This window comes from Ursus maritimus, unplaced genomic scaffold (assembly GCF_017311325.1).
Source record: "Ursus maritimus isolate PB19 unplaced genomic scaffold, ASM1731132v1 scaffold_251, whole genome shotgun sequence".
Classification (NCBI taxonomy): domain Eukaryota; kingdom Metazoa; phylum Chordata; class Mammalia; order Carnivora; family Ursidae; genus Ursus; species Ursus maritimus.
In genome coordinates, this window is record NW_024425020.1 from 7,408 (window position 1) to 21,126 (window position 13,719).

The 13,719-nt window shown below is 38.6% G+C and overlaps 1 protein-coding gene across 1 annotated transcript; it reads left to right on the top strand.

Moving 5' to 3' along the window:
• The first annotated feature begins 1,555 nt into the window (after window positions 1-1,555).
• Window positions 1,556-2,493, top strand: LOC103680628 (olfactory receptor 8S1-like). The gene is given in 2 exon segments (XM_008710122.2): window positions 1,556-1,604; window positions 1,607-2,493. Coding segments are annotated over 2 exon segments (936 nt in total).
• Window positions 2,494-13,719: the final 11,226 nt, after the last annotated feature.

The following is a 13,719-nucleotide window of genomic DNA, read 5'->3' on the forward strand; positions in this document are numbered from 1 at the left end:
GTTAAATACCAGATCTATTCTCCATAAACAAGCAACACATTTGGAGAAAAAAGAAATACTCTTTATATCCTACTAAAAACCAGAGTAAGATAGATATCCAAGTGAAGGCCCAAAACAGTTTAGAGAGTAAGGGGTAAAAGAGAACACAGAGTGGAGGGAAGTAGATAAGCTTAAGCAAATGAATGTCAGCCAGTCAGAGTGTAAAAATCACAGATATGGAAGCTTCATAGACCCAGGAGGGATATAAAGCTTATCCAGTAATCCTCTCAACATCAGCAAGTGACCACAACATTTTCAGATTCAATTTCCTTATAATAAAATTTAAATAATGCAGCCCCCATAGTTTTGTTGAGATCTTCAAATAGAGAAAAAGCTAAATGTTTGATTATACCTAGATATAATTGATACCAATGAAATAATAGGGGTCATTATTTTCCATAATCTGTGCAGGCAGAGGAGGAGATAATCAAGACACATATCTAATAATGGAAGAAATAGAAATTAAGGTACGATGGAAAAATAGGATTTGGGTCAAGATTCGAAGGGAATAATTTCAACAGAGTATCAGCTAAAGTCAAGGCAGAGAATAGGAGAATAATGAAGGCACCAGAGCAAGTCTGGTCTGACCAATTGCTGCCTGATTCTATAGCATGGAGGCACCCAAACCACCTGAGGAATGTTTAAAATACCCATCACCAGGATCCAGAAAAGACCCAGTAAAACAGGTTCTCTGCAGGTAGAGAAATTACTTCAAAAATTGGTTAATCCTCAAATGCCAACCAGAGAAGTTTATCATTATTCAGGAGCATTATAGAATTAAAGTTCTGGTCATAGGTTCATGTAGAGTAGATGCAAATCCTGACTGTTCAAATTGAGGAACTGAAAAAGTCTTCTAGATCTGAGTTTTGGGGTGGGGGGAGGGTTAACTGTTAAAAATATAGATTAGCAATATCCTTTCTTAACCCCATTCCCCACCACATGCATACTCACACATACATACATTTCAAAATCAAATAACCAAATATACTAGATAGAGACACATGACAAGTAGAAGTATAATAAATATAGCATGTTATTATTAAGTAATATTGGACTATTGCAAGCTTTTGAATGGAGGGTGAAAGACTATGTAGCTCAAAAAACCAGAGATGATTAGAGTCACTTCTCCAAGAAGCGAATTGGATATCATTTGACTGGTAGTGTTGTAGGATAAAATCAAAGGACAGTTCAAGGAGATGAAACCAATCAGTCATAGACTAAACTGAAAAATTATGTAAAGGTCTCCAGAGCTATTTGTGGGAGAGGAGCCACGAGGGAAAAGAGCACAAATGGGCTGGTTCAAGGTTCAGGAGCTGTGCAGTTGGCAATCAAGTGAGGGAAGAATTCTGGGAAGGGAAGGAGAGTAAATTTTTTAAAAATCCATGTAAAAGATGAGCACACTGAAGAGAGAGATATACGCATACGTAGAATGAAGTAAAAGTCCTGAGGTGGCACAAAAAGAAGGTGAATGTTTCATGCTTCTTTGTGCTTTCATTCCAGTGAAACATCTTCTATCATGGTCTTAGGAAACCACAGCACCATCACGGAATTCATCCTCCTTGGACTGTCCAGGTTATGCTCTTTGTGCTTTTCTTAGAAATTTACCTCCTGACCACCATGGGGAACCTGATGATGATGATGGTGATTATGACTGACTCCCATCTCCACACCCCCACGTACTTCTTCTTGAGTCGCCTCTCCTTCCTGGATCTTTGTTTAACTTCAGTCACTGTGCCCAAGATGCTGGAGAATCTCCTGTCTCAGAAGAAATCAGTATCAGTAGAAGGCTGCCTCACTCAGGCTTTTTTTGTGTTTTTCATTGCAGGGACTGAAGCTTTTCTGCTCTCAGCCATGGCCTATGACCGCTACATTGCCATTTGCTACCCTCTGCTCTATGGCCAGCTGATGAGTAAACAGTTGTGTGAGGGTCTGGTATGGGTCTCATGGGGACTGGGCTTTCTGGATGCTCTCATTAACACCCTCATGGCTTGGAATTTGGACTTCTGTGAGGCTCATGTCCTGCCTCACTTCAGCTGTGAAGTGCCATCTCTATTCTCTCTGTCTTGCTCTGACATCTCCACCAACTTTACAGTCCTGCTGTGCTCTACCATCATTCATGCCTCTGGAACCTTACTCCTGATCTTCTCCTATGCTCGAATTGTGTCTACCATCCTGAGCATGAGCTCCACCTCAGGCAGAAGTAAGGCCTTCTCCACCTGCTCCTCCCACCTCATTGCAGTGAGCTGCTTCTATGGATCTGCTTTTCTTCGCTATCTCATGCCAACCTCAAGTTCCCCACTGGAATTAATTTTTTCCATACAGTATAGTGTTATCACTCCTCTTGTGAATCCCCTTGTCTACAGCTTGAAGAACAAGGAAATAAAAGTAGCTCTGAAAAGAATGTTGCAAAAAGGTTTACAACAGCTCAGAGAGCGGAGAACAGGTAGAGGATGAATGGGAAATGGGGAAGAAGCTTATCGGACGGTTGAATAATAGGTATAGGGAAAATTTTCTTAGTCCATAACAGAATGAAAAAATATCTTATAAAGGCCAGTTTCCTTTGAAATGCCTGGGAAGATCCAAGAGTTACTGCTAACTTTGGCTCATATTTGATTTATTCAGGGACAAAACAATGAACTTACTGTCCCTTTTAATTATGAAACATTCCCATTGAGATTAATACTGAGAAAATTGTCAAGAAGCTTAATTCTTTTTTTTTAAAGATTTATTTATTTATTTATTTATTTGTCAGAGAGAGAGGAAGAGCACCAGCAGGGAGAGTGGCAGGCAGAACCGGCAAAGCAGACGGAGAAGGCAGAGGGAGAAGCTGCCCCTGAGCAAGGCTCCCTCTGAGCAAGGAGCCCAATTTAGGACTCGATGCCAGGACCCTGGGTTCATTACCTGAGCCAAAGGCAGACACTTAACTGAATGAGCCACCCATGCATCCCAAGAAGCTGAATTCTTGTTGGGTCTAATATTTAGAAGGGAAGGTTTGTTAGAAATAAAAGCACCAAGGCCACTGATAATAAAGAACCATAAATTTCAGATAGAGTTGGGAGGAAGGTTGGGGATAAGCTTAGACTAGACAGGGACTTGTAGAAAAAAATAGAAGGACCTAAAAATGTCTGGCAGAGGCAAAGCCAGATTCACAAACACTTCCAATCTTTGTGCCTCTCCTGGTACCTTCACCTGGTGGCAACAGGGAGAGGCCACTCCTTCTGGGGTGGCCATCAGCCCTGGTGTGTCACTGGGGCACCATTGTTGGGATGCTTAGGAGGTGCTAAGTCCAGGTGGCAGGTCATCAACAAGGATGCTGGGGCTGCTGAAGGGATACTGCCTTGCCTCTCCCAGAACAAGATTAGCTGCTTCTCTTAGTTGCCACCCACACTTCCCATTGGCTGAGCCTAACCAGAAGCCACCAGCCTGGGAATCTGGGGATGTCCTCTGTGGGCATCTAGTCGAAGTAATATAAGGCCAAGTACATTGGACAAGCATAGGGCTGAGGGTCAACAGAAAACTGGTGTACCAGATAACGTAAACATGACCCTCCTCAGGCAGGAAAGGGAAGGGAAAAGATGATGTAAGGAAAGACCAAATGGCAGAAGACGGGACAGAAGGGAGAATGGGAGGAATAGGGAAAATTTACAAAGACTTAAGTAAAGGTTAGACAAGTAAAGGTACCCCAGGGGGCACCCTTGAGAGAACAGGAGTTAGAAACCCAGGCTATACATTCACTGGCGCCCTCAGGTGGCCTGAGGGATTCACTGCACCAACGTACACAGAAGTTGACGGAAGGAAGAATTCCTCTAAGTCTATGCTCAGGCAAAACATGGCCTAAAGTAGTCAATAGTTCTGTTTTCAAATTCTGGAATCCTAGGAGATTTCCAAGGAAACTTAAGGGACAGTCTTGCTCTGGTAGACTTTTCTTCCCTTTTGGTAACCCTCCCACCTCACAGTGTTTCTGTTCCCACCTGGGCACAGTTCTTGACCGACCTCCCCCAGAGTTAGGGGATGCTCCAAGTCTACCTAAATCTTTTTTTCAAAAGATTTAGCTTGAAAAAATTTTCTATAATCTAGTGAGACAGTCATTGAAAAACCTGCATTTACCTAATTTCAAAATGTCATACATGATAGACCTATTTCAGGCCCTTCCTACAGTTATGCCATATTGCATGTCTATTTTCCTATTTTACATTCCTTGATGATTCAAGGGATTTTCAGTTTTCCTTCCCCCTTTAATGATGTAATTGAAGAAAATCTTTTTCAAATATTCAATCCTTAATATATGATTCATCATTTATACATTTTGAAGATTTTTGTTTTATTTTTACTCTTTCTCTTTTCCATACATTTTTATACTGCAAGGGCTTATGAAGCAAGTTAGCACCTGCTCAAGTTTTGTTCCCATTTCTCATCGTAAGGAACTTTAATGATGTAATTGAAGAAAATCTTTTTCAAATATTCAATCCTTAATATATGATTCATCATTTATACATTTTGAAGATTTTTGTTTTATTTTTACTCTTTCTCTTTTCCATACATTTTTATACTGCAAGGGCTTATGAAGCAAGTTAGCACCTGCTCAAGTTTTGTTCCCATTTCTCATCGTAAGGAAAATATGACATAGATGTTGCAAAACATTTTTAGTGTTTCTAACATTAACCTATTTTATTCATCCTGCAATGTTTCCAAAAATACCTGAAGCCAGAGTTTTTTCCTTTCTTTCTTCTTTTTATCTGCCTTAAAAATTCATCACAGAATTTAATTAATCATAATCCTTTCTAATGTGTAATAATTGGTCTATACATGTACATATTTTACTTTATTTCATTTATTTTACTTTTGTTTGCATATTTGTTTGCTTTATTTTTTTATTTTATTTATTTTTTTATTATGTTATCTTAATCACCATACAGTACATCATTAGTTTTTGATGTAGTGTTCCATGATTCATTGTTTGCGTATAACATCCTGTGCTCCATGCAATATGTGCCCTCCTTTTTTTTTTTTAAAGATTTTATTTATTTATTTGACAGAGATAGAGACAGCCAGCGAGAGAGAGACACAACGAGGGGAGTGGGAGAGGAAGAAGCAGGCTCATAGCAGAGGAGGCCTGATGTGGGGCTCAATCCCATACTGCCGGGATCACCTGAGCCGAGGCAGGCAGCTTAACCACTGTGCCACCCAGGCGCCCCTATGCCACCCAGGCGCCCCAATATGTGCCCTCCTTAATACCATCACCAACCCGTTCCCCCACCCGCTCCCCTCGAAACCCTCAGTTTGTTTCCCGTAGTCCATAGTCTCTCAGGGTTCATCTCCCCCTCTGATTCCCCCCTTCATTTTTCCCTTTCTTCTCCTAATGGCCTCCATGCTATTCCTTATGTTCCACATATAAATGAAACCATATGATAATTGTCTCTCTCTGTTTGACTTATTTCAGTTAGCATAATCCCCTTCAGATCAATGTCGATGCAAATGGTGGGTATTCATCCTTTCTGATGACTAGTAATATTCCATTGTATATATGAACTACATCTTCTTTATCTATTCATCTGTTGAAGGACATCTCGGCTCCTTCCACAGTTTGGCTATTGTGGACATTGCTGCTATGAACATTGGGGTGCATGTGCCCCTTCTGTTCACTACATCTGTATCTTTGGGGTAAATACTCAGTAGGGCAATTGTTGGGTCATAGGGTTGCTCTATTTTCAAGTTTTTGAGGAACCTCCATACTGTTTTCCAAAGTGGCTGTACCAACTTGCATTCCCACCAACAGTGTAAGAGGGTTCCCCTTCTTCCACATCCTCTCTAACATTTGTTGTTTTCTGGCTTGTCAATTTTTGCCATTCTAACTGGTGTAAGGTGGTATCTCATGTGGTTTGATTTAAATTTCCTTAATGGCTAATGATGTTGAACATTTTCTCATGTGTCTGATAGCCATTCATATGTCTTCTTTAGAGAAGTGTCTGTTCATGTCTTCTGCCCATTTTTGACTTGATTATTTGTTTTTTGGGTGTTGAGTTTGAGAAGTGCTTTATAGATTTTGGATACCATCCTCTGAATCTGTAGTGTCATTTGCAAATATCTTCTCCCATTCCATGGGTTGCCTCTTTGTTTTGTTGACTGTTTCCTTTGCTTCAGAAGCTTTTATCTTGATGAAGTCCCAAAAGTTCATTTTTGCTTTTGTTTCCCTTGCCTTTGGAGACATGTCTTGAAAGCAGTTGCTGTGGCCGATGTTGAAGAGGTTACTGCCTATGTTCTCCTCTAGGATTTTGATGGATTCCTGTCTCACATTGAAGTCTTTCATCCTCATTTAGAGTTTATCTTTGTGTATGGTGTAAGGGAATGGTCGAGTTTCATTCTTCTGTATATAGCTGTCCAATGTTCCCAGCACCATTTATTGAAGAGACTGTCTTTTTTCCATTGGAAATTTAGCTGTAATCACCAAAGACGGCAGGTACTGGCACAAAAACAGAGACATAAATCAATGGAACAGAATGAGAGCTAGATATAGAGCCTCAACTTTATGGTCAACTAATCTTGTTTACTTTTTTTAAAAATGATAATAAAAACCCTTTATGGCCCACAACTTAACCTGACAACTAAAACATTATTAATAACATGCATTTATCAACAGGCTTCTCTCCATGACAAACAATATCATTACCAAATATTTCACGTCTTTTTTTTATTATAGTATGTTAGTGACCATACAGTACATCATTAGTTTTTGATGTAGTGTTCCGTGATTCATTGTTTGCTAATAGCACCCAGTGCTCCATGCAATATGTGCCCTCCTTAATACCCATCACCTGGCTATCCCATCCCCCCCCCCCCTCCCCTCTAAAACCCTCAGATTTTTCCCGGGAAATAATCACATGTCTTTTTTTAATTCCACAAAATAGACATCAATTTTATTATATTAGTGTAATTCCAGTTTGCCTACATTCAAACATTTCTGTGTCAATGATTTCTTCTTGCAACTTAAATATCTTTGGGGGATTATCGTCCTTCTTTCTCAGGTATACTCTGCACTAAGTACATACAAGATGACTCTCAAAATGGAACATTCCACTCACAACAGAATTCCTTGCAGAGATCCTTCATATTCCCCTTCAGATATCAATGCATTATATATAATCTACTGGCATAATAAGGATACTTCCTTCAAAAATACAGGATGCACACAAGGGTCAGACCTCCACCTCCTGTAATGCCCATAAAAACCATGTTCATGTTCTTACCTTAAAGAAACTCAAAGTGTACTCCGTGTACCTACACCTTTCACAAGCCCCACTCAGTAAGGAGACTCCATGCTCTCCCATTGTTGGGTGATTCACCTTGATAACTCAGCGTCAACCTAAAACAGAGAAGTTCCCACATATCTGTACCTCCAAGATCAGTGGAAGGTGAGGAAAGGGGATGAGAATGTAAGGAAAGCTAAAATCATTAGAAACAATTGATTGTTCTCTTTCCTTGGGTATCAATGAGGAAAAGAGATGATAGGCTTTTTAATTTATAACTCTTCTTATTCATATATTTTATCATAGCCTTCTTCTTAGCCGTTAGCAAAAGAGATAAGGAAATCAATATTTACTGAGCTGTTACTATTAGCTAAGCATGATATATGGAATTTTATACATTTTATGTCTAAATACAATTATTCCTCTACAATTTTGATTAATAATTCCATTTTCTTGCAATCTGTCAATTCCTTAAAAGTATTTAACACTATTGTTTGTCCTTTACATAACAATCCACTTTTATTTTGGAAAATATGAAAACTTTTGAAAAGGATAAAAAGCGAATATCACCCATAATCCCTTGTTGTCTGTGGCTCTTTCTTTCATATCCAAGAAAGTAAAAATAAAAATATTCTCCTCCTTGGATACATATAGAAATGTTTATAGATATGTGTATATACACAGCTCAGTATGCACAAATATTTCCTGACTCTGTCAGTTGAAAAGACCTAAAAGTAACAACATTCCAGTAACAAGGAACACAGCATCCAGAGCCTGGTTTCTAACACCATTCTTCAACAAAAGGTACCAGGGCTACATGAAGAATTGGCTGATTCTAAGGCTGAAATAGAGAAGGTCCAGTATGAGCTTGATTCATCACGTAACAACACAAAGTGAAAAAAAAAAAAGAAGAAGAAGAAGAAGAAGACAAAGAAAGAAAAGAAAAGATAAGAAAAGAAAAGAAAACCCACAATCATAATGGTATGTTAAAGGGACACAAGAGCCAAATGAAAGAGCCCCCAGTGACTAAGAATGGAGCAATTTAAGCAACAAAATAAATAGCATAGTATTAGACTGTAACCAAAAGTATAAAATAAATACCTATGATACTAATATAAATAAATAATTGAATAATGAAGTAAATGGAAGAAAATAGACAATTTCCTTTCATAAGAATTCCAAATAACTTATGAAGAAACTGCACTCTCAAAAAAGTAGAGTATAACTGCCCACTCCATAAATGTGGGTTGCACATAGTGACTTCCTTCTAAAGAGTATAGTATGAAAAGGGAGAATAAAGTGGAGAAACCTGACAAATGCTACCTAAGACAAATGACCAAGATTAATATCAGCAGTGGTTAAGTCATGTTGATAGTATATACTCTTCATATGATGTGATGACAATGGCACTTCACCTCTGTGGTCCTCATCACCAAAACCCATAATCCTAATCTAACCATGAGAAAAACATCAAATAAAACCAAGTTGAGGGGCATTGTACAAAATATCTGACCAGTACTCCTTAGAACTGCCAATGTCGGGGTGCCTGGGTGGTTCAGTCGGTTAAGTGTCTGTCTTTGGCTCAGGTCATGATCCCAGAGTCTGAGATCAAAACCCATGTCGGGCTCTCTGCTCAGCGGGAAACCTACTTCTCCCTCTCCCTCTTACTGCTGCTCCCCCTGCTTGTGCTCGCTTTTTCTCTCTTTGTCAAATAAATAAATAAAATCTTAAAAACAAAAAAAGAACTGCCAATGTCATCAGAAACAAAGTCTAAGAACTGTCACAATCAAGAGGAGCCTAAGGATACATGAATTAAATGTAATGTGCTATCCTGGGTAGAATCTTGGAAACTGGACTTTAGGTGACAACTAAGGAAGTATGAATACACTGAGGACTTTAGTAATAATTTATCAATGTGGTTCATTAATTGTGATAAATGTAAATTAATGTAAAATGTTAATAATAATGGAGACTGGGCAGGGGGTATATGGGAATGCTCTGTAACTATCTTTGCACCTTTTATGTAAATCTAAAACTATTCTAAAATTAAAATTTTATTTTAAAAAAATCTTCACCGTCCCATCTCCAATCTCATCATCCATGGTAATCGATGTTACTGGCATGGATCTGTTCATTCATGACAAGTGCCACATAGTCCAAGGTGTTCTCAATATTTCTCCAGGTTATTCTGGCAGGTGGTGAGATATTGTTACCCTAAAACTTGAGAGGATGTTTTAAGTCTTTTAAAATATTTAGAGTAAGGTATTTATTTAAAAAAATTATTTTCCAAAGTGAACTACTACCAAAAACATAAGTTTGATATGTCATTGTACTTAAAAACATTTCTCACTTTTATTCTATCCCCTTTGTGTATGTCTCAATTTGGCTGGGCCATAGTGCCCACATATTTGATCAAACATTATTCTGGATGTTTCTGTGGGGATATTTTGGATGAGATTAATGTTTAATTTGAATGGATTTAGAGCAGAGCAGCTTGCCCACCATAATGTAGGTGGGCCTTGTCCAATCAGTTGAAGGACTGGCTAGAACAAAAGGCTGACTTCCCCCAAACAGGAGGGAGTTCTTCCAGTGGACTACCTTTAAGCTTCATCTGCAACATCAGCTCTACCTGGTTCACCAGCTGATGACTTTGATCTTGAACTGCAACTCTTTCCTGAGTCTCCAGTCTGCCAGCCTCTTCCATCAGATTTTGGAATCACTAAGCCTCCACAATCACATAGGCCAATTCCTTGAAATAAATCTTATTCTGTACGTATATACTGTTTCTATTTCTCTGGAGAAGCATAACTAATACATCCTCCTAAACAGGCACAAGAGGAAGAAGTTCCAGTACACTGCTGGAGGAAAAAATATCCAAGATTGAATGCACTGGAGTGGGTAAGAGGAACAGTTGTTCTGTAACTATGTCACCCCTCCCCAAAGTGCCACAGCTCAGTGCAAAGAGAGACCTTCTCAGCTCATGGTTTCTCCCATGGAGGAAAATGGGAGCATGTGAGCAAACACCTGGCTTCCCAGCTGTATGGGCTAAGAAAGGGGCCCACTTCTTTCTTGCCCCATCAAAAATACTAAGATGTGCTACATGACTAGGAGTGAGGGGCCTTGGAGAACAGCAGCCAGTTGCTCTTAGAGGGCATCAAAGACACATGGGTCCCACTAAGCACTTCACAGACTCCATCAAGAAGACAGCCTATGAGCTTCTGGTGATACTTCACCTGTGGATCCCCCCAGCTGACCCATGGGCACCCCAATATTCCAGGTGCCTCACCCACATACCCTACCACCTTGTAGTTGGCAACCTGTGTGGCCCCCAATGGCAACAAGTATAAGCCTTTGCAGACAGCTAGTGAAAACATGCAGAAAGACGGCACAACTCTAAAGCATTGAGAAAAAGCGCACAAATTTGACCATTCAGTTCTGCCCTGGGGAAAGCAAACAGGAGGCTGTTGGTACCCACCCTCTGACCTGGTTTTGTAAATCAAGAAAAGGCATAGAATATTAAGAATTCTGCCTAAGAGGAAGCAAGGAGCATGGAGTAGGTGTGTCCACAGGAAAGCTTGGGAAAGCCTCAAAATACCTACTAGGCTAACAGAAGGTATTTGTTTCCTGAATCCAGGCAGTAAAGGCTGGAGGAGGTGACCGAGTCTTCAAATGCAAAGACACCCTTTGCCCTGGTTTAGCAGAATCAAGAAAAGGCAAGAAAAACAAGACAGGGGCGCCTGGGTGGCACAGCGGTTAAGTGTCTGCCTTCGGCTCAGGGCATGATCCTGGCGTTATGGGATCGAGCCCCACATCAGGGTCCTCCACTATGAGCCTGCTTCTTCCTCTCCCAATCCCCTTGTTTGTGTTCCCTCTCTCGCTGGCTGTCTCTATCTCTGTCGAATAAATAAACAAAATCTTTTAAAAAAAAAAAAAAAGAAAAGAAAAACAAGACAAGAAAATTACAGGCCAAATATCCCTGATTAAAATTGGTACAAAAACCCTCAATCAAACACTATCAAACTGAACTCAAGAGCACATTAAAAGAATCGTATACCACGATCAAGTAGGATTTACTCCAGGGATGCACAATGGATCAATATATAAAGATCAAAAAAACATGATATACACCACATTAACAAAAAAAGGATAGAAATCATATGATCATCTTAATCCACACAGAAAAAGAATTTGACAATATTCAACATCCTTTCATGAAAAAATTCTCAATAAATAAGGTACAGAAGGAATGCACCTCAACATAACAGAGGCCATATATGATAAGCCCATAGCTAACATCACACTCAGTGGTGAAACAGAAAATTTTTCCTCTAAGAACAAGAACAAGACAGGGTGCCTACTCTCACCATTACCATTCAACATAGTTCTGGAAGTCTTAGCCAGAGAATTAGGTAAGAAAAAGAAATAAAAGGTATCCAAATTGGAAAGGAACAAAGAAAATTGTCTCTGCAGATGAAATGAGCATATATAAATACTAAAGGCTCCACCAAAAAGCTATTAAACTAATCAATTAATTCAGTAGGGAAGACAGGGTGCCTACTCTCACCATTACCATTCAACATAGTTCTGGAAGTCTTAGCCAGAGAATTAGGTAAGAAAAAGAAATAAAAGGTATCCAAATTGGAAAGGAACAAAGAAAATTGTCTCTGCAGATGAAATGAGCATATATAAATACTAAAGGCTCCACCAAAAAGCTATTAAACTAATCAATTAATTCAGTAAAGTTGCAGGACACAAAATCAACATATAAAAATTAGTTACATTTTTATACACTAAGATCAAACAATCTGAAAAGAAAATTGAAAAAACAATCCCATTTATGATTGCATCAAAAACAATAAAATACTTACAAATAAATTTAACCAAGGAGGTGAAAGACTTGTACACTGAAAACTGTAAGACGCTCATGGAAGAAATTGAGAAAGACACAAATAAATAATCAGATATCCATGTTCATGGATCAGAAAAATTAATACTGTTAAAATGTCCATATTACCCAAAGCCATCTACAGATTCAGTGTAATGCTTATCAACATTCTAATAGTATTTTTCACAGAAATAGATTTCTTAAATCCTAAAATTTGTATAGAACCATAAAAGACCCCCAATAGCCAAAGCAATCTTGAGAAAGAAAAGCAAAGCTGGAGGCATCATATTTCCTAATTTCAAACTATATAACAAAGCTATAGTAATCAAAACAGTATGACATTGACATAAAAAATAGACACATAGACCAATGGAACAGAATCAAGATTCAGAAATAAACCCATGTATATGCAGTCAACTAACCTTTGCAAGGACACAAAATCACACAATACGGAAAGATAGTCTCTGATAAATGGTGCTGGGAAAACTGGATATCCACATGCAAAAGAATAAAACTAAACCCCAATCTTACACCACTCACAAAAACTACTTGAAATAGATTAAGGACTTAAACATAAGACCTGTAACCATAAAACTCCTAGAAGAAAACATTTTTGATTTGTCTTGGCAATAATTTTTTTATATGACAGCAAAGCATACAATAAAAGGAAAAATAAACAAGGGGGACTATTAAATTTAAAAGATCCTGTACATCACAAGAAACAACCAACAAAAAGAAAGGGCAACCTACAGAATTACAGAAGTATTTGCAAACCATTTAGCTGTCATGGGATTAATATCCAAAATATATAAGGAACTTATCCAACTCAACAACAATAAAAAATTATCCAATTTAAAAAATGAGCAAATCATCTGAACAGACGTTTTTCCAAAGACATTCTAATTGTCAACAGTACATGAAAACATGCTCAACATCACTAATTGTTATGGAAATTTAAATCAAAACCACAATGAGATACCATCTCACACCTATTAGAATGGCTATGATCAAAAAGACAATAAATATGTGTTGGCAAAGATGCAGAGAAAAGGAAACCCTTGGGACACTGTTGGTGGAATTGTAATTGGTACCACCATTATGGAATACAGTTAGGTTCCTCAAAAAATTAAAAATAGAACTACCAAATGACGGGCTCCTAAGTGGCTCAGTTGGCTAAATGTCTGCCTTCGGCTCGGATCATGGTCTCAGGGTCCTGGGATCGAGTCCCACATCGGGCTCCTTGCTCTGTGGGGAGTCTGCTTCTCCCTCTGCTCCTCCCCCTGCTCATGCATGCTCTCTCTCTTTTCTCTCTCTCTCTAAAATAAATAAATAGAATCTTAAAAAAAAAAAAAAAAAAGAACTTCCAAATGATCCAGCAATTCCACTTTGGGTATATATCCAAAGGAAACAAAATTAGTATCTTGAAGAGATATCTATACTCCCATGTTCATTACAACATTATTCCCAGTAGCAAACATGGAAACAACCTAAGGGTCCATCAATGGATGAATGGATAAAGATGTGGTATATATATACGCAATGGAATACATT